General features: G+C 39.6%; 1 protein-coding gene across 1 annotated transcript in view; it reads right to left on the reverse strand.

The window, feature by feature from the left end:
- Positions 1–5: 5 nt before the first annotated feature.
- LOC134754038 (forkhead box protein F2-like) overlaps positions 6–25176 on the reverse strand; it is a 28676-nt gene continuing 3505 nt past the window's right edge. Inside the window, exon 2 of the mRNA XM_063690097.1 lies at positions 6–393. Within this exon, the coding sequence (XP_063546167.1) occupies positions 116–393 (278 nt within the window). The 3' untranslated portion in view covers positions 6–115. The remainder of the gene's footprint in view (positions 394–25176) is intronic.

Genomic DNA, 25176 nt, shown 5'->3' on the forward strand with positions numbered 1-25176 from the left:
CACATCTATCTGAGAGTCTAGATCACATTATGGGGAGAGTCCTCGCTCACTAGTCCTAACTGCCTGCGCCGTTGCTAATCTACCTATATTTTTACGGTGCGTCAGTATTCAGGAGCTACTGGTGTAAGGAGTATTTCATGTGATCGTAGTAGGCATGAACCGACGCGGAGCTGACTGCAGGTGGCTGGCCGGACGCTGGCGGCGCGGAATGCGCGGGCAGCGCAGGCAGCGGCGGCAGCGCGGGCAGTGGCGTCGGCGGCGGCGACGCGTACGCCTTGCGCTCCGGTAGCGCCGGCAGCGGCGAGCCCAGTCCGAAGCCGCCCAGCCCCAGCGACCCGCCCCCGAGCATTTGGCCGTGCACTCCGCGCATTCCTGCGAACATCGCCGACGTACCTTAGGAGGAAATATTTTCTGTTATTTTAATATATAATTTAAAACATACATAGGTATTAATAGCATTTTAATGTACTTAAAAACATTCGCTTTCGCAGCAACTAATCAAGAGTAAACAAGTAGTCATATCATTTAAATATTCCGTTTTCAGTAGAACCTAAAAATAGCTATATGTAGACGCGAGAGTTTAATCAGAAAGATAAAATAAAACTATGAAAACGGATTATATCGCGTATATTGAATTTATAATACATCCCAAAGAAACTTCATATTTAACTAATGAATTAAGAAAACGCCGCTAATAATATGACAGCTTCATACTAGAATCTATTCAGTGTAAATGGGCCGTTCTATCAGCAAGCTTGCTTCAAACATGAGGCCATCCATTGCGGAGTAACTAGCTTTAGCGTTGATACATGGACAAGACAAGTGATTTGTAAAACATGCATCCGATTAAATTTACGCGTGTAAAGTATAATTGCGGGGCCGGGCGCGTTCCCATCGATCGCGGGGGCGCCTGCGCCGCGTCTGTTGTCGGCACCACATGCACGCCTCTGGTAATCGTCGTAATTTAAACAAACCCAGCAATGCTCCCGATTGGACGGTTTTACGTGTAAAACCGAACTAGTTGAATCTATTTTCTTAGAATTTAAAGACACGTGTTACTGCGCGTATTCCGCTACATTTTTTTTTATTGTACGTATATGTTTGTAATTGTAGACAGGTACTTAGGTACATTGTTTTAAGCATATTAGTGATCTTCACCGGTTTAATTTGTTGTAGCCATTTAGACGTTTTCGTAATGGGCACTATTCAATGAGCTACGCGTTTTATTTTTCTTATAAGTAGGTACCATCATCTACCATGTGAAAACTTTGCTATCCCACGAAAATAGACCGAGTTAGCAGATACAATATTAAAAAGTAAGATTTTGATTCCGTATAGATATGTAGATGTACGGACAGATATAGCTATCTAGGTAGAAACCAGGTTTATAGATATATTATATCGTCGTTTGACTGTGCGTAGGTGCATTACGACCGATACCTATTTAAATTTTTAAATCATCTATCTAATAATTCTAAGATAAGATGCTGTTCGATAACTTTAAGTACTTAAGAAAAAAATGTAGGTACGTCATGAAAAAAGGAAGTGAGTTGACTTTCTGTTCGAGCTCAAGTAGTTGGGTAACGAAGTCTCCGCTCTGCTGTAGCGGCCGGCGCGGGCGCGGCGCAGCGCGGGCGGTTGTCATCGCGCGGCGGCGGCGCGCTCGTAGATCACGGCTTGCTGGTAAATGCTCTCGAGTGGGCAGGTGACGAGAGACACGCGCCGGCGCACACAACTTTTCCAAATAACGCTACGTACTTTAACCGCTCAGCTAAAGATTTATAGGGTTTTAAGAGGCATACTCGCGTTGAGCTGTGGGAAGTAACCTCTACAATAAAGATGACTAATGCTGATACAACATGTTGATACTCGGAACAAATTAAACGAGAGCAGCTAAAACGGTCGAAGCCTGCGTCAATTCTAATACAAAATATACCTACCCGATTTTTTTTACTCTTGAGAGTAGCGTGCGCAGCACCTTGCTACACGTCAGTTTTTTTAAAAATATGATTATCGCATAAATAATTTCGCCAGCAATAAAAGACTGTGAATCCTGAATGTCGGAAATTTGCCAACAAACTTTTTAAATCGGTACAAGAAATTACAGGCGTTAATGATATATATAATTGTGCTCAATGATCGATCATTAAATGTTAAAACGGATTCCGAGTAGTCAGGTTTACCGAACATCGGGTGACGTCAGAATTCGCATTAAGGATTCACGGGGACGCGGACGCAATATTCCAGAATATGAAACAAACAATAATAAGTATGCATATATCAAATTGAGCGTGTGACGAGTGATTTGATTTATCTTAAATAGATAAACTTTATTTTCTGGTTATGATTGCACCCTTATCTAAGTAGGTATTAAAATTAATTTCACACGTAAATTTGAGAAACACATTGAAAAACATGAATTCGCCTTTAATGTCGTAATACTATGTAGGTATGTGTATTTCTCTGTACCTGATACAAAGTAATAATGTAGATCATTTACGTCATCTACATTATCAGGTTACATACGAAGTGCCCATTCGTTGATAATCTGGTATTGCGCCTCCGATCCATCCTAAATCAAGGAAAATAGTTATGTGACAATCGTAAACATCCATTTCCACCTCAGCAGCTCGAACAAGCCTACTTTCGTCACTCCCTGGAGTGAGGAAAGTGCGACTTTCCTCACTCCAGGGAGTGAAACAATGTAGCTTTTTAATTTCGTGAAGGCCATGAACTTCATACTTTTATTACATTTTTTTATAGTATGGTACGGTACGGTACAGTACGGTCCGGTCCGGTCCGGTCCGGTCCGGTCTCGTCTCGTATCGTATCGTATCTTATCGTATCGTACATATTATAATACTTTTTTTTCTGTTTATTCTGTGTAATTCGAAATACATTTTAACCTTTAATATGTTCTCACTACTGAGGTGAAAAATTATGTGTGCAACACGAGAGCAAAGTTATCTTACATCTCGTGTTTTTGAGTCCCTCGCTACGCTCAAGATTCTACCTTAGAATCACTTGCTTCCCTCGTGATTCAATTATAGAATCTTTCGCTTTCTCGGGACTCAAAATAAACACTCGCAAGAAAAACCAACTTTCCCCTCTTGTTGCACAAATAACAATTTTTATTGTATATAACTTATATAAGTAAGTAATTAATATTATACAAAATGTACACATATGGGCCAAGCAAGAAGAAGGTGTAGAGGGAATGCTTGGAACACAATTTTTAACACCGTAACTTTGTTTGGACTAGTTAGGTGAACACATCAAACTTCCCCGGCCTAGCCCTTGAGCCGGGGGGGGGGGATAGGCGGGTTTGAAGGTGCAATTTTTCGGTTTTTCACTTATAACTTGGAAACTTTGCATCTTAGCAACATGACTACTGCACAAAACGAAAGCAGATTACATTTGCATCATTAATATAGTCAAGTTTTTCGATATCTTGAATAGTTTTCTGGATATCCTCTCTTGAAAGTTTATTTGGGGCTCTCTTGGGGATTTTATCTTGATATGTACATGAGTGCTAGTAGCTTCACTCATGTTTGGTATCGTTTTCGTGTAAATCGGGAGTGCCAAATTCATTTATGGTGTCACATTGACACCATTCCGCAGTAAAAAATCTTTTTTTAAACTCCTCATCACGCTTAAACCGCTGAACCGATTTAGTTGAAATTTGGCATAGAATGTGTGAAATGGGGTGCGGGGGGAATTCAGCTTCTTCGCCGAAGCTGAGTTCCTGAGGTTAATACAGTTTAAGTTTAAGTTTTAAGTCATGGTCGAGTGACTAAAAACAAACAAGTGAGGCTAAACCGTAAAAGTATTTAAATAAAACATGTAACAAAATTGTCGCTAAGACCGAGATTTAATGGAAAAACCAAAAAATGCCACCTTCAAACCCCCCTCCGCCCCGCCGGCTCAAGGGCTACGGTTGGGTACGGTAAATTGTGTTCCGAGCATATCTCTCTCTATTCTTTTTTTTAGCATAATAATATGATAATAGTAAATTTTGTGTCAGTTTCGTTGCAAATTTAAATTGAAAAGATCAGTTGTTTCATTGTTAATTTTTTTTTATACCACGTCGGTGGCAATCAAGCATACGGTCCGCCTGATGGTAAGCAGTTACCGTAGCCTATAGACGCCTGCAACACCGGAGATATTACACGCGCGTTGCTGACCCTAACACTCCTCTCCCTCGTTGAGCTCTGGCAACCTTACTTGCCGGCAGGAACACAACACTATGAGTAGGCTCTAGTGTTATTTGGCTGCGGGTTTCTGTAAGGTAGAGGTACTTCCCCAGTTGGGCTCTGCTCTAGATCTGGAATGACATTCGCTGTCATGTGCCCTACCACACAAAGCGAGATGTCATTCACAGTGCCCATACCTCTCTTTTGGACGTAGTTTAAGGACATATCCGGGTCCGGACGCAGTTTAAGGACATACCCGGGTCCAAAAAAATACTTAATATAACTTACCAAGACAAAATTATGCAAAAATAACGATTTCGGCTTGTTATTTTTTTGATGCGGAAGATGACTATTATTTTATTATTATTTTTAATATACATAGACAACACTGAAAGTTTAAAAAAAAGCCATGCCATAATATACTGTGTTTTATGGGCCCTGGAGGGAAAGTGCCTTAAAACCTTTAGTTGAAAAAAAAACCTTATAGCTCATTTTACTTATAGGAAACATTCTTTTATTTTTTTAAATAAACAAGACTGCATTCACAGTTTTTGTTTAATTTGCTTGTATCGCCTGGGAATCGAACCGACTAACTAAACATTAAAAAAACTTGCTAATTTATTACATAAGTAAAGTGTGCTAAATTAAGGTTTTGGGGTACTTTCCGTCCAGGGCCATTAACTTTTTCCACACTGTATAGAGACCACATAACAAAATGAGGTACTTATACCAATATAAGTCTGCAGAAATTTTGATAGCTCAGCTCTATTTTAAACGCCAAACTTCTATGAAATTATGAGGTATGTACCTATATATAACACTTGCACAATCTGTGCTGTCAAAATCGTTGGAGAATTATCTTGGTCTAACTCTATGAAATATACACGGTCTTTCCTGTAACAGGAGCAATCAATTAAACTGGACTGGCTGTACGCCTCAAACTGACCAACATTTGTTCAGCAACTTTTTAAAATTATGAATTTTTATATTTTACCTTTTTCATACTAATTAAATATTATCTTCAATCTACGCTGCCATCTGTGTGTTTGACATGCTTGTCACCCTTTAAACATAAAACATATTTTGCAATACATTGCGTCTTAGAATAAACTTTAAAATGTAATGAAAATCAAAGCACGTTATTTTTAAAAGTTGCTGAACAAATGTTGGTCAGTTGAGGAGTACAGCCTACAGCTTAATTTAATGCTCCTGTTACAGGAAACACCTGGTATAAATATGATTTCATAGTTTATGAAAATAATCTGAGTATTGTTTGCAATTTGAAAATTGTATTTTGAGCGTATTTCTGTTTTCACAAGAAAAATATTCCGAGTCATAAATTTATGATTTTTATTGTGGGTCCAGCCAACAACAGCGTTAAATTAAAATAGTCTTCAGTTATGTTTTTATAATGAAGCCAGGTTCTCGTACTAGGTACTGTTTAATACTTCCAATTTAAATAGCTGTTTTATTGATTTAACGGATGATCATTGAGAAGCATGTATTGTCATTCCACAAGTGTTTAGAATACATTACAACAGTTGTGTGGTTAGTAGAATAAAAAATACTGATAAATCAACAGATTCTGACATTCCTCAATATTCTTTTGACAGCAGTAAAATAATCTTGCATTAAACCTATTTATGCGTAAAATAGTAGATTGTGTTACAAGGGAGCAAAATGACATATTTACGGCAAGGGCGTACATTGAATCCTAAACGAAGCGAAGGATTCTAAAGTAGAATCCTGAGCGTAGTGAGGGATTTAAGTGTGATACGCCTAAGATGGAAATAATTTTGCTACCATGTGACACATACTGCTTTTCACATCACCTATGAGGTAATTATGACGTTTAAAAATATTATTTAAGCTAAAATAATAATGTGCAAAAAAAAATTAAAATAGTGTCCTAGAACAGAAAAGTGTTACTTTGATCCCTCCTAGCAGAGAAGAAAAGTGCCACTTTGATCCCTCCCTAGCAGGGAAGAGAAACCCCTTTTTCGAATTGGTGATGTGAAAACGTCATTGTCGATGGGTGCCTCAACCATTTTATACACATCTGAGGCCATCATATAATAAAGAGCTTCGGAAGAATGAGCCGACTGCGTTTAAAGGATGACTCATGTTAAACCGGGCCGTGTCCGGGCCGAACCTTCCGGCGCTTCGTTTTCTATGAAAAGCATCACGTGATCACCTGTCATGTCATAGAAAAGTAAGCGCCGGAAGCTCCGGCCCGGACACGGCCCGGTCTAACGTGAGTCATCCTTTAGGGTGATCATATCCTGATGTATATTTGTACACGATATATAGGTATAGGTATCAGAAAGAGTTTAAACGCATTGAACTAAAAAGTGACGGCCCAATTACTACAGTACGCATTTAGATGAAAGTAGTGTTGCATTAAAACCACCGTAAAACAAAATACAACGGGCTAGATTGAAAAAAAAAATGTACATTAGGGGTAGGAGCTAATAAAAAATACCTAATAAGACTCCTATTCCATCGATAATACTCCGGTAATGCGGTATCAATGAGTTAATAAGACCATCTAAAAATACTTTTTCATCTCCCCTGTTCGGAAAGTTCACCTTTCATAGGCATGCCGGGTGGAAAATTGCTTTTTCACATCACCTATTCGAAAAGGGAACTTTTCTTCCCTGCTAGGAGGGATCAAAGTGGCACTTTTCTGTTCAAGGACATTTTGTTGCCAGTATGAAATATTGACACAAAGACATATGAAATTAGTATGCATATATCGATTACAATTTCTTTATAATCGATTACGTGCATACAGTTTTTCTAACTTAAATAATATTTTGTTGTAATTGTAAACAATAAATGTAATTAACGTATTTTAAATTAATTAATATCATATTTAAATTAGGTAAATTAATTAATTAGCGTAATATTTACAAAGAAACGTAAAAAAACTTTAGTTTAATAATTTAATTTTTATTTTGACATTTTAGTTCTCCTTAAATGCAGCCATACTTGTCTATGCAATTTAAAAAGTTTATATTTAATAAAAAATGTACAAATATTTCACAAAGCATTATGCGGTTCTGTATTCTGTATAAATTTGTAAATACTTAGTTTAAATCAATAATAATAGGCCTTTTCATCTGTGTCAGATGTTTTAAGCAGCATCCCGGTAACGACACTAATAATAATAATAATACATTGCTGCACGCCTTGCCATCCCCTCATCTAGGCACACTGCTGGACAACGATTCCCTAAGGATCGCAGTGGCCTTAAGATTGGGGTGCAAGGTGTGCAACGCGCACCGCTGCATTTGCGGAGTAATGGTGGAGGAGAACGGCCACCATGGGCTCAGCTGCCAAAGATGCGCCGGTCGTTTCCCCAGGCACCATGCTCTAAATGAAATCGTTCGCCGAGCGATGATCTCGGTAGGTGTTCCGTGCCTCCTGGAACCACCAGGGCTGTCTCGAACAGACGGCAAACATCCCGACGGGCTGACGCTGGTTCCCTGGCAGAAAGGGCGGTGTCTTATATGGGATGCAACCTGTGTGAGTACATTTGCTGCATCCCATGTAGGACACACTGCTAAGTCGACAGGCTCAGCGGCAGAGACTGCCGCCAAAAGCAAGCGCCTCAAATACTCTGCTTTGGAAGCCACCTATGACTTCGTGCCCGTCGCCGTCGAGACAGCCGGGCCCTGGGGGCGGGAGGCGCGTGAGCTCTTCCGAGAGCTTGGCAAGCGCCTCAGAGAGAAAGGGAGTGACCCCCGTTCTGAGTCATGGCTCGTCCAACAGGTCTCCATCGCCATACAGCGGGGTAACGCTGCTAGTGTGATGGGGACCTTTGGACCCGGCATGGCTCAGAACGGATTTTAGTTTCTAATTTTTTTTTTTGTATTGCTTTAATGCTTACCATTGATTGATTAATTAGTGACTTTTTATTTGTTACATATATTTATGTATAAGGTTTGGAAATTATGCTTAAATATAATACATATAAGTGATATCAGTCTTCATAGTGTTCTTCCGAAGATTTGGTTCAAAGGGGTAAGAGCTAATTTGTTATTAGAAAAATCAACAAAAATAATGTACTTGATTTTCATTGTATCATTTTAGTTGTTTGCTGCTGTTTTTGAAAAGATATTAGGTACATAATTATGAGCTGTAGGTACTTTTAATTTGTCACTACAGTCACGTCTGAAAATATCGATACGGACAAAGTGCCAGAAGTATGTACCTATACTAAGGTCGTGTACACATATTTTTGGCACTTTGTCCGTATCGATCTTTGCTTAAAATAATAATGTTTTGAAACCTAATATACGTTAGTATGTAATTTCCTCATAGGTGATGTGAAAAGCAGTATGTGTCACATGGTAGCAAAATTATTTTCACCTTGTGCGTTAACACTTGAATCCCTCACTACGCTTAGGATTCAATTGTACGCCCTCGCCGTAAATATGTCATTTTGCTCCCTTGTGACACAATCTACTATTCCCACCCTAGGGTGGAAAGTAATTCTAATATAAATATGCCTGGCAAAACTTTTAATTTTTCGAATTGTTCAAATTTTACCGTAATCTTCAACTAATTTAATTTCATTGTTGTTATGTGGTTTACTTATAATTTGATCTAAAGAAATATACTTAATAATAATAAACAATTTGTTTAATAATTTGTTCTAAAGAAATATATGTACTTACCAATAATAAACCTACATTTCTTGTGTTTGACTTTCCTCATAGTCGAAATGTAAAGTAGTGTTTAACTCGGGTAAAAGTAACCATCTCACCCTCGAACTATTGGCGCTCTTACTTCGTTCGAGCGCCAAAATATTTCGGATGGAATGGTGCACTTTCCACCCTTGATTAACAATCTACTAATTCAACAAAAGAAGACTGGGAGAAGTTGGAATAGTGGCGGGATAAGATAGATTTAGTTTCTAAAACCGTGTTTATGAGTTGTACGTTATTAATGATCGGCAATAGACAAGTTTTCTAACGTTAAAATCTCAACATTGACGCTCTTACGCACCTACCATAGGATAAACATGAAAAAAAAGGATTTAGCTAAATATGTATTTGTGGTTTTCCATCAGAGAAGGGTCCTTATGCTTCATGTGCAATAAGGACCTTTTTATCGGAATTTCTGTTGGTATTTTAGATAGAAAGGACCTTATTGTACTTGAAGCATAAGGACCCTTCTGTAATGGAAAGCCACATGCGATAAACGCAATGCGTTTGCCGCACGCCCATTTAAATCAGATAATCTAATGTCACTTTATTGTTTTACGCGGTAAACGCAGCGGTAAGCACATTGTAATTTTTCGCATGCGAGATCAAAAACCTTAACTGCGGCAAAAAAAAAACGACAAAATAACATCACCAACAACATACCTAAAATATTTAAAAATGTGTTATACAGCACCATACGCAAATCTGTTTCATAAAAACTGGTTGTGTAAACAAGGGATCAGGGTTGTAAAAGGGTGAATATTTTTTGCAGCGTTGCGCATATAGCGTTTTCACGCATTAGGTTTTTTTAGTGTTTATAATAACCCAGTTTAACCTGGGGATCCAATGCCTGTAACGGAGCGACTGTCTCCACCCAGACCGCACACATTGCGGCAAATGGATCGATCTCAGTGTCAATTACTGAGTTAATTTTAACCAGTTCTATATTTAAACTAACATTAAAAAGAGGTAGAATGCGAAAGAATTAACTTTTTTTGTTTACATCAAGTGCAGTTGAGACAAAAATAATCATACGTTCTATACTTTCAAAGAAAAATATATTAAGAGAAACAGAAAATGTACCTAGCGTTAGGAACGGGCTTTGGGGACAAAACAGTTCATTTACATTGATAAAAAAATTGACACCGACTTACATATTTAAGACGAAAGTGGAGGACCCGTGCGAAGTCTCCTTTTCATGCAAACGTAATCCTCATTTTCCTCTGGATATTATAGAAAATATTTTGATTTAATTTGTTGAATATCAACCACAGCTATGCACCTACGGTAGATTTTAAGAGTTAGCAGAATTTAAAAAATTGTATGAATTCTGTTTGTATATGTAATGGTTAATATACATCAAATTATGTAAAAATATTTTCCATAATGTCAATATACAAAGAGGACAATGGGGCATACGTTTGTATTACTTTGTATGGAGAAGCGGCCGTCCCCTTTCCTCTTAAGAAGTTAAAGAAGTAGAATACGTATCAACTCTTTTTACCAGAAAGCAGGAATTGGCTATGGTACAGTTAGTTAATACCTTCTTATTATGGCTATTATATCAGGTGAAAATAAAATCCGGAAAAACGTTTCCAAGAGTTTCGCCTCTACACGCAATTCGACTAAGTAAATGCTATTTAAATGAAAGGTTAACTGATGAAAAGGGACCTTATCGCACTTCTAGAGCAGTGGGGAATCACAAAATTAGTTTTTTTAAACATACGTCAGATGTCTAATCAAAAATGCTCATAAACGGAGCACCTATGAACGAATAAACAAAACATCAAGGTTGTCTTTCTTAAAATCATTCCTGATTTTTTTATTAAAGCGAACGTGCGTTACAGTAACTCGCCGTCGACGTTATTCTCGAAATACCTATTGCATTTACAAAGATCAAACGCTTGGAACAAACGGGCGTTCATGTAAACAGATCATACCCACTACGCTCCCAGGCCTGCGCGGCGGCGGCGCGTCGCGGCGCGACGCGACGTACGCGGCATCACGTATACTCAACTCAAATACATCACATCGTTATACTCAAAAAAATATATTTTCGAACAAAGATTCATTCTTCGGCGATTTCGGCGTCAAAAAATTAGAGAAGGCGACCCAAATACTGGTTTTAGTAGTTATCTGGATAATTTTCCGATGCAGTCATTAACAAATAATTAAATACCTAGATCACCTATTGCATAATAAGCACATACTCGCACCTATTGGATTTTATAATAATTATTATAATATTACTTATAGACGAGATAAAAAGCTCTTTCTGCGTGTATCTTATTTACCTTTTAACCGTTCAACTTAGGTTCGAGCCATTTAGAACTTTTTACCAGTAGAAATGCAAACACCTACATATAGTTAACTAGTTTTTTCTTTGAAATATAGGAAAGGAAGTTTCCTTGAGGGAAAAAGGAAATAGGCATAGGTATAGACCTAATCCCATACGGCTAGGGAACATCTAGTTATTATATTAATGGACTATTATTTATGTACTTTTGTTTTGGATGTTTTTATTATTTGGTAAATAATAAAGTTCGTTTGAAAAAGGAAGCTGGCGATTGGTCTTAACTATTTGGCTGCACTCTATAATTTCTTTACTGGAAAGCCTGACATAGGTACCTGCTTATAGTAACAGTGGTGTAGTCTTTATTTAGCGGGGTATGCATATTACATACTATCTGTGCCCGCGACTCCGCCCTCGTGGAATTCGGTCTGTGTCAGTAAGCACCTAATTCACCGCTAATTTCCCTCCTCCCTCTCCCCTGGAGGCGGAACATGAAATAAAGTTGACAGGTGAATACGCTAGAGGACTATAGTTCAGATAAAATATTTTACAATTAGGTACCACTAAATAAAACCACTTCAAAATCAATAGTGGTTTTCGCCCTTAATCAAATTTTTGACGTGATTTAAACGACATAGTGTGTAGGTGTATATCGGACGATACAGTACCACGTTTTTACATATAGTGATTATAGTATTTTCATCAACAAATCAAGCATTTAGATTTAATAAAGTGACATTTGATGACGGGGAACTGCTGATGATGATCAGAATGGAACTCTTCAACGACTCATATATAGTTCACGTTTGGCGATGTGGCCTCTTCGTTATGTTTGTTAAGTAAGTTAAGTTTTTGTGTGAAAATGTGTCTTATTTTTGTCAAGCTCGAGTTCTGATGATGGGATCCATGAGGAATCGACGGAACTCATCAAATCTTAAAGGCATACGCATAGATATTTTTGTAATTTCATTAGAAAAAGCATTTACATTAAAACTGTCGCATTTGATTAAGTGGAACGGTTGATGATGATCAGAACGGAACTCTTCAACGATACATCATAGTACAACGTTTGGCGATTTCGATTTCGACTTGGACTGGGACCCGGACACGGACCCGGACTCGGACCCAGACCCGGTTCGGACCCGGACCTGAACTCGGACCCGGAGAGTTATAACTGCGACTTACAGAAACGATATGCTACTACATAAGTGGGTTAGGTATTTTTGACATACAGTCACATGTTGTATTATTTTACCAAGGGTACGGTATGGTGGTTTGGGTTTTTCTTAAGAAACTCAAGCAATACCTCTGAAAAACCACCAATTTGATGCAGTGGACCTGATGACGAAGACCACAGATGTGGAAGTTCCCTACATGGACAATTGGTGTATTATTATGATCTTGGAAGTAGGTAGTAGTAGAAATGACTAACGAGACTAACAGGTTAGAGGGTAGGTGTGGGAAGTGAAGACAAAAGGTGGTGCTTGAGGGGTCTGAAGTTGTGGGTTGAGAGGTTGGGGCTTGACGGGTCAGGGTTTGAGGGGCAGGGGGGTTTAGACGGTGAGCTGATGGGTTCGGGACTCAGTCCAGAGGTTGGGAGTTGAGGGGTTAGGGGTTGGGGGTTTGAGGATCGGGGGTTGGAGGCTAAGGGGTCTGGGGTTGAGGGGTCGGGGATTGGTGGTTGAGGGGTTGGAGTTGCAGAGTCGAGTCAGTCCGAATCCATTCATTCATTCATTTATTTATTGCAATCATTTTCATTACATACAGGTGGTAAATAAAATATTGTCGGTACATGATACCCTAACAGGACACAGCACAGCAAAATTGTCTCAAAAACTAAATTGACAAAAACTTTTTTTTTTAATTTTGATAAACATTATGATAGAAAATGACACAATTACTTAATATTAATTATTCATTCTATATTTCGTTATTCGTTTATATTACTATCATTTAAATATTCGTTCAATGTGTCATAAAAAAAAATTATTAAAGGAAATTTAATTAAATTAAACATTTTTTTATCATTTCCTACATTTTTTATAGCCTCTGGCAGTTTATTAAATATTTTTAAGGAAATTACATAGGTACTATTAGAGTGCTTTTTAATTCTAGAGGCCGGTAGTAGTAATTTGTTTTTATGTCTCAGTAGGTGGGTTGTGGGTAATTCGTATCTTTTTTTAAATATATGATCCCACTCCTGCGTGCTATGGATAGTACAGGACAGTAAATAGTAATGTTTTTCTTAAAAAAGCACGACGGCAATGAACATACTTTCCTCTTCTCCATTACAGGCCGCATTTCTCAACCGATTCAAGTAAAATTTTGTGTTTCATATGTACATATTTGCATACCTACAAATAAATTGCTGGGAGTTCACATATCTACTAGTACATTTCGTTTTTTATATGATGTTTGATGGACATAAATAAACCAATATTTTCACTGTAAATATTGTTCAAATTTATAGATTGAATCAACCCTACTTCAACCCATTACGCTGAGAAACTTCTATATTTCTACACCTAATAATGCAGTAATCCGACGCATAGATTGCGACTTGCGACCGTTTTCCTTCCCTTAAAAAATACCGAGCTCCTGATTATGCAATAGAAAGATATATGGTATAAGAAAGTCCGAAAGGGAGCTGAAAACTATTCTCTTAGATGGCTTTTCTGATCATCAGCATGCAGCGCAGATCGTCAGATCGCCGATGAGCGCTGCCATTGCACATGTTACCGCAGCTTTTACGACGGTCGTAAGGGAGTGCTCGGGCTTCTCAGAAACGGGCGCAAGCGCACATGGGCGGCTATAAACTGGCGATTATCCGGCTCTGCGCTGCCTGTGCCAGTATGCCTGGGGCATTTATTAGCCATCTATGTACGGGCCTTGTGATTTGCCGATCACCTTTGGTGCATCTGTTTAATGTCTACGATTAATATCGTCATTGGATTTAAGTGTATCTCATATATAGGTTTTTAGCTACTTAACTATAATTTACTTACAAGTAGTACCTAAATACGCGAAGGTACATTATTTGTGTTACGTACGTATAAACACCCAATGGAGTACGAGTAAAGTGTAGTAGTGTTTCTATTTCTAACATGTGTATCTTCTGAGCCGCTACTGAGTATAGAAGTTAATAGGTATATATAGTAATAAGAAAAGCTTATGAAATACCGTAGAATAGGGATACTTTGATCAAATTCCAAATTATCTCTAATAAACTTTATAGGGATATTGATTTCACGGACAAAAAATATTTTATTATCAGTGTACCTATCTCTTGAAAATGGTGACCAATTGACCGCGCCGATTCACGTTCGCATGTGTTGGAAGTGTAACGCTGGCCATCTAGAGAAAATACTTCAAATTCAGATGTGAAAGCTAGTGTTCGTTCCGTTTGTCACTCGGCAACTATTTTTCCTATGTAAACATATGTCTTATTTTTAATAATATATATTAAATGTTTCACTTCTTTCCAACTGTGTTAATCACTCGACTCCGCATAAAAATAATAGGTTATGTGCTACATGTGTGAAGTGTAAATATTTTGTGAAAATATTATTATTTTACTCGAAATATGGATGAGTATACTAATTCGAAAGTTATGATGGACAAGCTAAAAGGTACCATCAACTATTGCGATTGGGCATTTCAAATGCAAAATATACTCGTATTCGAGGATTTGTGGCAATGTATTACTGGAAAATCGGAAACCTCAGGTGACAACGCTAACAAACTAGCTCGTAAAGAGGAGAAGGCTCAAGCGAGGCTATGTTTGAGTGTTGAAAAATCGTGCTATTCTCACATTGTGCAGGCGAAAACTGCGAAGGATGTATGGGATGCCTTGCAGAAGGCTTACGACGACACCGGGTTGAACAGGACATTGTCGTGTCTGCGAACTTTATGCTCGATTAAGCTAGAACAGTTCGATAGCATGGAGATTTATGTCAACGAGATCTTGTCACTTGCTGAACAATTGAGTAGCATGAAGAAACCTCTTGATGATGAATTTCTGGCTGCTATTATGCTTCAAGGGTTGCCTCAAGATTATGACCCAATGATAATGGCTCTGGAGCATTCTAGTATAGACATAACTACAGATATGGTAAAAACAAAACTACTTCAAGATAAGAGATGGAAAGGGAGCACCGCTGGTAGTGGCGATGGCTGCTTATTTACTCGGAATCGTAGTAATAAAAAGGGTAGCTTCCGAGGCGAGAAGAAAAATGCCTCAAGTACATCAAAACACGCTAGTACCTCGTCAAGTACGAACAAGTTGTGGTGTTGGAAGTGTCGTTCTAAAGGACATGCCAAGAAGGATTGTCCTCAATTGAACTGTAATGGAACGACGTCGACTTCTATGGTGCTGTCTGTACTTAACACTGACAGTTCGTGGATTATTGATTCTGGAGCGACAGATAATATGTCAGGACGCCAAGAATGGTTTGAAGCTCTTGATGAGTCGTCGACTAAGGAGGTGTGTGTTGCTAACGGCAAGAAGTTAGATGTGAATGGGAAAGGTGACGTACATTTTACGGTTAACTCTCGTGGACATACAATAGATACTACTTTAACAGATGTAATGCTTGTACCTGACCTTACTGTTAATTTAATATCTGTGTCTACTCTTGCTGAAAAGGGATTTAAATTTATTTTTGATAAAAATGGATATGACATACTTAAAGATGGTAAAGTAGTTTTACATGTTAGGAAAGTTGGGAGAATTTACAGGCTTCATTCTGCGGGTAAAGTTAATCTGACAACGTCATCTACGTCTAAGGATATGATGTTATGGCATCAACGTTTAGCTCATATAAATTTTGACAGCTTGGCATCACTTAGGAAGGTTGCTAATGACATTGACTTTCAGGTTACTACTCAGAAGAAAGTTTGTGATGTGTGTCTTAAGGGTAAGCAATCCCGCGCTCCCTTTGTGACCAATCATAACAAACAGGTAGCTGAGGCGCGGCTGGCGCTCATTCACAGTGACATCATGGGGCCGATGCCGACTACTTCTCACGGAGGCAAGCGCTACGTCCTCACGTTCCTAGACGACTACTCCCGGAAGGTGTTCGTCTATCCCATTGCAAAGAAGAGTCAAGTGTGTAAGTACACTAAAGATTTTATTAGACTGGTAGAGAATCAGTGTAGTGCTAAAGTCAAGGTACTGAGAACAGATAATGGCTCTGAGTACGTTAATGCTGAGTTGGCGGACTTTCTTAAAAAGAAAGGCATTGTACATCAGCTGACGGTACCCTATTCTAGTCAGCAAAATGGATCCGCGGAGCGCCTGAATCGTTCTTTACTTGACAAGGTCAGATGTCTACTGTATAACGCAAATCTCGATGACAAGATGTGGGCAGAGGCTGTAAACACTGCGGCGTTTTTGATCAACAGATCGCCAAGCTCAAGACTTTCTGGTAGATTACCAGAAGAGGTGTAGAGTGGTAAGAAAGTGAGCCTTAAAAATCTGCGTGTCTTTGGTTGCGAGGCATTTGCTCATGTAGATGACTGTAAACGTAAAAAGTTAGACCCCAAAAGTAGAAGGCTAATTTTTTTAGGTTACTGTGATAACGTCAAAGGATATCGTTTGTTCAACCCTGATGACAATAAGATCGTTGTATCACGTGATGTGGTGTTCAACGAATCTGTGTTTCCAGGGAGACATTCTAAAATAGGGCCAAAACGTGTGTTTGAACCTATTTATCTTACAGGAGGTGATGATGAGAGGGAGATGCTGGAGACTACGTCGGTTGAGGCGGAGCCAGAGTACCTGTTGGCTGAGTCGTCAGATCATCCATTTGAGGCGGAGCCAGATACAGTTCCTGCAGAATCACCAAATCATCCTGTGGAGTTGGAGTGTGAACGCGAGGCTAATGAAGATTCGGTAACGTTGCCTGAGTCTACTGGTCAACGATATAACCTACGTTCACGTATGCCTAAGACAACCTGTAACATAACTAACGTGTAATGTGACGGAGCCCATAGAGTCACGTACTGTCAAAGAAGCTTTGAGTTGTGAAGATAAAGAGTTATGGCAGAAGGCCATGAAAGAGGAAATCGATTCTTTGTCTCACACGGAGCTTGGGAGCTTACTGATAAACCGGTTGACAAGAACGTCGTTAAAAATAAGTGGATTTTCACTCTTAAAAGAGACTCTGATGGGAACATTACACGTTATAAGGCAAGGTTGGTAGCTAAAGGCTTTACTCAAAGATATGGTGAAGATTTCCAAGAAACTTTTTCACCGGTCGTTCGTCATTATTCTATAAGATTGTTGCTCTCTGGCTGTAGAAATGAACCTTAACATTGATCATTTAGACGTGCAGACAGCATTCCTGAATGGAGATTTGCAAGAGGAGATCTTTATGCAACAACCGGAAGGTCTCATATGCCCTGGGAGTGGGAACAAAGTCTATAGATTACGAAAGGCTGTCTATGGGTTGAAGCAAGCATCGCGATCCTGGTACCAAAAGGTAAAAGATATCTTACTTTCTTTGGGATACAGACAGTGTAAACAAGAGGACTGCATCTTCACTAAGAGATCAGGTGAGTCGATTGTTTTTATCGCTCTGTATGTTAACGATTTTTTCGTGTTTTATAATGACAAACGTCTGGCTGAGACGTTAAAAAGTTCTTTGTTAAAAAAAAATAAACTCAAAGACTTAGGCCCGGTACGAAACATGTTAGGTATAAAGGTAGAACGTAATACAACTGCCATCAAAATTAGTCAGGAAAAGCGGATTGACAATATGTTAGATCGTTTTGGCATGACAGACTGTAAGCCTGTAGTCTCCCATGATAACTAATGTTAGTTCGGTCATTGAGAGTTCTAATAATGCTACAAATAACATTGTAACGAAGTTTCCGTATCAAGAGTTGATTGGTAGTCTTATGTATTTATGTGTAACTACGCGACCTGACATTTCGTTTGCCGTGTCATATTTAAGTAAATTTAACAGTTGTTATACGGAATTATACGGAATCTTAAAGGTACTAAGCAAAAGGCTTGGTATTTAAGAAGTCGAATGTAGATCCCGTTCTTGAGGGTTTTTCTGACGCAGATTGGGCGGCAGATCCTGATCGAAAGACGTACACGGGGTATGTATTTAAATACGGCGGTAATTCGGTATCTTGGGTAGCTACAAACAGTCCTGCATATCGCTTTCGTCCACCGAGGCGGAATATTGCAGCTTGACCGAAGCGAGTAGAGAAGCGGTGTTCCTACAAGCTTTAATTAAGGAATTCCTAATGACGACTAGTTGTAAAATAGTAATGTATTGTGACAATCAATCTGCTATACAGCTTGCTACCAATCACACTCATCACAGACGGAGCAAGCATATAGAAATAAGATTTCATTACGTTAGAGATATGATAGATAGGTTTAGCGTAGAAATTGTATACATCCCTACGGATGAAATGTTAGCAGATGTGTTCACTAAGCCCCTGGGCTGTGTCAAGCACGAGGTGTTCACTCGTCAGCTTGGTGTGGCATGAAGCCATCATGATGCCCACGTTATGGGGGGGTGTTGGAAGTGTAACGCTGGTCATCTAGAGAAGATACTTCAAATTCAGATGTGAAAGCTAGTGTTCGTTCCGTTTGTCACTCGGCAACTATGTAAACATGTCATGTCTTATTTTTAATAATATATATTAAATGTTTCACTTCTTTCCAACTGTGTTAATCACTCGACTCCGCATAAAAATAACAGCATGTTGTTCGCCTATATACTACGTAGTACGCCGACATGACGCAGCGTTAGCACAAAACTTGTGATGACTTGCTAATCTCTTCTTTTAAACTATTATGTTTGAGGTTGTTGAAATGTAAAAAAATGACAATATTTAAAAAAAATGAAGTTTTTTATACCAAAAAGGCACCCTATAGCAGGGCTCGTAACCGGTATTTTTTTTAAACCCTGAAATAGCCCAATATTTTGAATTTTTTTTATGCTCATTACGTAGGACTGAATCATGTATTTAGGAAACAATTTTGCATTATTAAAACGTCCCATTAAAAATGAAATTATAAACAAAAGAACGAAAGAGAACGTAATAATACCGGTATTTTTGTATGGAGCAAATACCGGTTTCCGACCCCTGCCCTACAGGCACCCCAAAGGTACATATTAAAAGAGCTACGATCTTGCAGATACCCAAGAAGTACTAAAATTTCGCTTAAATATAAATCTCTTGTTTTTAAATTTAATTTCTAAGATGTTTAAACATTTTCGAGACGAGAATTTTTTGTTGTTGATTTTTTTCCAATATACATGTTCAATGTGAACGCAGCCTTACTTTACTTGATTAGTACATTTTTCTAAAACGTCAAAACAGTCCTAACATGTATAATTAGGAGTCCAACTTCGAAAAATGTCACCATACGTTGGTATCTAAGCTTACCCCACTCCATTGTCTAACTTGGGACAGAAAATGAACTATTCACATATATCACTAGACTTATTACATACCTATATGATTTACATATATGATGGTATTATACGTAAAAATCAAAATATAACTAGGGACTGGAGTCCACGAACAACAATCAGAATGTTAATGCTATAATTGATATCTTTTTTTTGCACGTGAACATAAAATCAGTCTATTTTTCCCCCGTTAGTCACATTTCTGACGTAAAATGCTTAAACGTGGCAACAGTTTAGTATGGAATACTTTTAGTTCCATTTTATTTAATTTCTACTATTGTATGTCGCACTATACCACTTTATGTATATCAATTATGTAAACAAATATATTTATCTTCAACTAGCTTGTACACTGTACATGTTACTTAGGTATCTTGCTTAGGTATCAAGCTTGAAGCGGCTTGTGTTGTTTGGAACCCCTATGAAACAACCTATATCCTGCTGCTAGAGCGAGTGCAAAAGGCGTTTCTACGCTCCCTCTACAAAAAAATGTACGGATATTACATTTTTTTAAACCCTACAAATTTTTTGCAGGGTACATTAGGTTTTAACTCACTTGAGGTGAGGCGAAATTACAGACTGTGTACTTTAGCCAGTAGAATTTTACGTGGGGATTCTGACTGCCCCGAACTAGTAGCTCAGTTGCTGCGTCTATATGTTCCCTCACCGACTAGATTTCTGTTTCGACCGCGTAAATCACCGCTTGTTCAAGCCTTGCACCTGCTAAACTCGCTCCTCGAATCAGCACCAAACTGTGATGTGTTTGCGAGTGGATGGTTGCAATGGACGTGTGTTATGAATGCTTGAGGTTCTGCGAGACGAGGAATGAACGGCCATCTTCTGTTATATGTTAATTTAGATTTGTGTACTATGTGTATGAAATGTCTATTGGTTTCACAGTGCTTTGGATCACTGTTATGCTGTGAAATGTAATGAATAAAAATAAAAATAATAATAATAATAAGCCCGCAGGGCAGCTTGTGGCGAGCTGTTGAGGAGTAACGACCCCACGGACCCGAGTGCTCCCAAGAGTCGGTCAGGGTCTCCGTCTCCGGCGTGTCTTTGTCGGTCGGAGTGGACCCCAAGGGGACCCGCAGGACTCTCAGCTCTGGCTTGCCTTCATTGGCTATCCAGAGAGGAGTCGCTAGAGCTATATGCTCCAGGGGTGGAAGTGAAAGATGCATAAGACGCGAGTTGGCACAGTGGCTGCTAACAGCCACTGGGTAGAAAGCGGCGCACACCTCTCGACACCCCTGAGCCGCTCACACCGGTGTTGCTCCTAGTCGTCATCACGACGGCAGTTTCAGGGGCCCATCTAGTCAGCGGCGAGTCACCGCCTGCCTCGATATCGTGTACAGACATTGTTATGGCAGGTGTCCGGACCTCTCAGCAATAGCCCAATCTTTTGACCAGCCAAACTTCAACACCATAACCGGCACTCTTTTCCACTGTGTTTATAATAATGTAATGTATTGCCTGTACAGCACAAAATTGTGGAAAGGCGTGCCATTTGGCATGTGGAAATGCACTACACCTAGACTCAGAGCAAGTGAAGACATGGATATGTCCGGACTGTCAGGCGAACTCCAGGGTAGGTGGGGACAATTCGCACACCCCAGTACGGTCAGCTGGTAATGTTACCTTCAGAAAAACGAATCTGCAGCCTAATCCGTCGCCAGATGCGCCACAGAACGCGCCGGCGCCGGCGAATATAGAACCGCTGTTTTCAGAAATACAATCAGATTTCACCAGCCGCCTCGATTCCTTATCTCAACAGGTCACGGCTTACAATGCGCGTATTTTAAAACTGGAAGAGAAGGAACGGGAGAACGTCCTACTCAAGACCCAGGTTGTAGATCTTCAAAATCAATTAAACCAGCAAGCTCAGCAGTCGCTAAGTTCAGAACTGGAAATAATGGGCCTTCCTGAAATGCCAAATGAAAACCCCTACCACATAGTCCTGACTACCGCCTCAAAGCTAGGGATGAATCTCGAAGAAGTTGATGTAAACTTTGTGTCCCGCGTGGGCCCGCGACGACAGGGTGACAAAATCAATCAATCTAGGCCCTTAGTAGTTTCCTTTGTAAGGAGGGCGAAACGAGAAGAGTTCCTAAAACAGGCAAAAACTCGGCGGTCAACGCTCAGTAGCAAGGACATCGTACCAACAAGTCCCACGACGAGGGTATTCGTGAATGAGCGCTTGACCGGTGACGGCAGGCGCTTATTTCGTAACACACGATAATGGGTTAAGGAACATGGTTTTAAATACTGCTGGACTCGCAGAGGTAACATCTACATCAGGAAGCATGAAGGTAAAGATGGAAGCCCGGCCCTTCAAATTCGTTCTCAGGAAGATCTCCAAAAGTTTTCAGGACAATGCAACGAATAACTTTCTAGGAACGTGTTTGTTTACCTGGTTCTGTTGTGTCTTACGCTTTTCCCTAATAATGAGACTGAAGTGTCTAACCATCATGGCCTTACATTACTTTTTAATTTGTAGAATGTTGACATACGTTACTCACACCCACATCACCTCTTCACTTCACACACACTTAAATACACACACACATACTTATAGGAAAAAATACGTAATATGCATACTTTACTTTATAAATTGTGTCAGTGCCTATACCGTAGATGGGACGCTCACAACCCGTAGTGGCATCACGACTTTAGACTACAATTTTCTCTTTTATTTATTTCTGTATTGGGAATGGCAACGTTAGAACTAATGTCTGAAATCGACAACTCCTTTAATGTTGAATGCCATACAATATCCACTCCTGAAGAGTGTAGTCCCATTATCTCTAAGTATTCACTGAAACTTCTTCAAATAAACATAAGAAGTATACAACGGAACTTCGACAACTTCTTATTGATTTTTGCTCGTTTAAATATAAGTTTTGACATTATTATTTTCAGCGAATGCTGGATCAATGATAACTCTACGATTAAACAAATAAACGGGATATACATCATTTAGTACAAAAAAGTATATAAACAAATCAGGAGGGGTCATCGCTTACGTGAATAACAAATGGTCCCCAAATGTGTCAGAGCCAGATATAGCTGACGCAAACTGTTTAGTGATAGATATTCCAAGCGTTTCTACAGTTCTAGCTATCTATCGGTCCCCGTCTTTTTCTAATGTTGATAATTTTTGCTTATCTCTGGACCAGTTTTTTGGAACCGTCTGCCGAAAGTCTTGTCTGATAGTGTCAGGTGATATGAACATTAACATTTTGGAATCAGCAGCAGCTGACGAGCATGCATCAAGATATCTGGATGTTCTTGCTTCGCATGGATTACTCTCCTCGGTCAACAAACCAACAATATCGACCAAAGATGCCGTTACTCTTCTCACAAAAATTGTCTCTTCACATTTGGACGAGGGCCGGGCCTGTGTTGGAGTCTTTTTGGACTTAGCAAAAGCCTTCGACACCGTTTCTGTCCCCATCCTTTTGAGAAAATTAGAGGCGTATGGGTTTCGAGGGAATACACTAAGGTGGTTTACTAGTTACTTGACTGAAAGAAAGCAGTGTGTCCAAATTGGGGAACACTTTAGTGACCTGGGGGCGGTTTCTTTCTGCGTACCACAGGGCAGTATTTTAGGTCCTACACTTTTTCTATTGTATATCAATGACATTACACTTACTCCGCTACAGAATGCTGAGCTTCTGTGTTACGCCGATGACACCGCTATCGTCTTTCACGGTTGCTCTTGGGAAAATGTCTATAGCCACGTCGAGCATGGTATGTCTCTACTGTCAAATTGGTTAAAGCAGAATCTGCTAACTTTAAATACAACCAAAACGAAATTCATTTGTTTCCATAAGACAGCGGCTTCTTCACCGGGACTACAGATGAAACTTAAAGTCCACAATCGGGGCTGCACTGTTTCTTCAGCCCGGACTTGTATGTGTGACCATATGTCAAGTTCGAACAAAATAAAGTACCTCGGTATCGTAATAGACGAGAAACTAAACTTCAGGCTGCATGTGGAGGCGGTGGCGGGTAGGGTCCGAAAGCTGATGCACACTATGAAGATGCTAAGAGAATCGGCTGATTTACCCCTATTAAAAACTATTTATACCGCTCTTGGACAATCGATAATCAGATACTGCATCCTTGCATGGGGAGGTACAAACTCGACTATCCTTCTGAAATTAGAAAGAGCGCAAAGAGCGGTGTTGAAGGTAGCCTTGAAGAAATCAATTAGGTATCCTACGAAGGTCTTGTACAATGACGCTCAAGTACTGAGTGTTCGGAAGCTATCTTCTGAGGGTGGCTCTGTCGGTACACAAAATGGTTCTCAATTCATCAAACTACAATACGTTACTTAAAAATCGAATATTTAAAATTCCTACGACTGCCGCCAAAACCACATTTGCACATCGTTTTTCGGACTTTCTCTTTCCCCGAATCTACAATCGTTTAGTTAATTTGTACAACTTTAGGGAATACTCGGTCTTGGAAAGAAAAAAGCTCTTAACAGTTACACACACAGTTACACACACAGACACACACACACACACACACACACACACACACACACACACACACACACACACACACACACACACACACACACACACACACACACACACACACACACACACACACACACAACGCATTGACACTCAATCAGAATTAGGCTTTAAGTATATGTTTCTCTTTTATGTTAGCTATAGTTGTATTATTTATTACTAAGCTTTACTAGTTTGAATTACCTTATTCTACTTTTAATTTTTCTGTTCTACATGGTTGCTATAGCCGCTTATGTATATCTTTAAGTAAATCGTATGATTTCCCTCACGGGACAGGCGTTGCCTAGTGTGGGGTTCAGTATAAACTGTAAATGCTCTAATGTTTCTGGAAATAAACTATTTGTATTTGTATAATAGCCCCTACGCCTGTTGGAACCGATTTACGGGTATCTATTTGTACCCGTGAATGGGTTCTAGCAGGTGTATTACATAACAGCAAACTTCTCCAAAGGGGCTCTACGTGTTGGATCTGTATCCCCACGCACGCCTATCAAATGATGATACGGGATGTATATACCCGTGAGTTTATATGAGATAATAATAATAAATAATAAGGTACTGTGGTACAAAGTACTGCGGACCGCAAGGCGGTATGGAAGGATAAGCAGCTACACGGGCGGTTCTACAAGGCCCTCACGGGACCCGATGTAGACCTGCTCGCGTCGGTGAACTGGTTACGATTCGGGGACCTCTTCGGAGAAACCGAGGGTTTTGCCTGTGCAATTGCGGACGAAGTTATGATGACGAACAACTATCGGAAATATATCCTGAGGGACGGTACGGTCGACATTTGTCGGGCATGCCGCCGTCCCGGAGAGTCACTCAGGCATATCATTTCCGGTTGTTCTCATCTTGCTAACGGCGAGTACTTGCACAGACATAATCTCGTAGCCAGGATTATTCACCAGCAGCTTGCTCTTCTATATGGCCTTGTGGACCGCGAAGTACCGTACTACAAGTATTTACCTGTGCCAGTTCTCGAGAATGGTCGTG

Source organism: Cydia strobilella, chromosome Z, assembly GCF_947568885.1.
Source record: "Cydia strobilella chromosome Z, ilCydStro3.1, whole genome shotgun sequence".
Classification (NCBI taxonomy): Eukaryota; Metazoa; Arthropoda; class Insecta; order Lepidoptera; family Tortricidae; genus Cydia; species Cydia strobilella.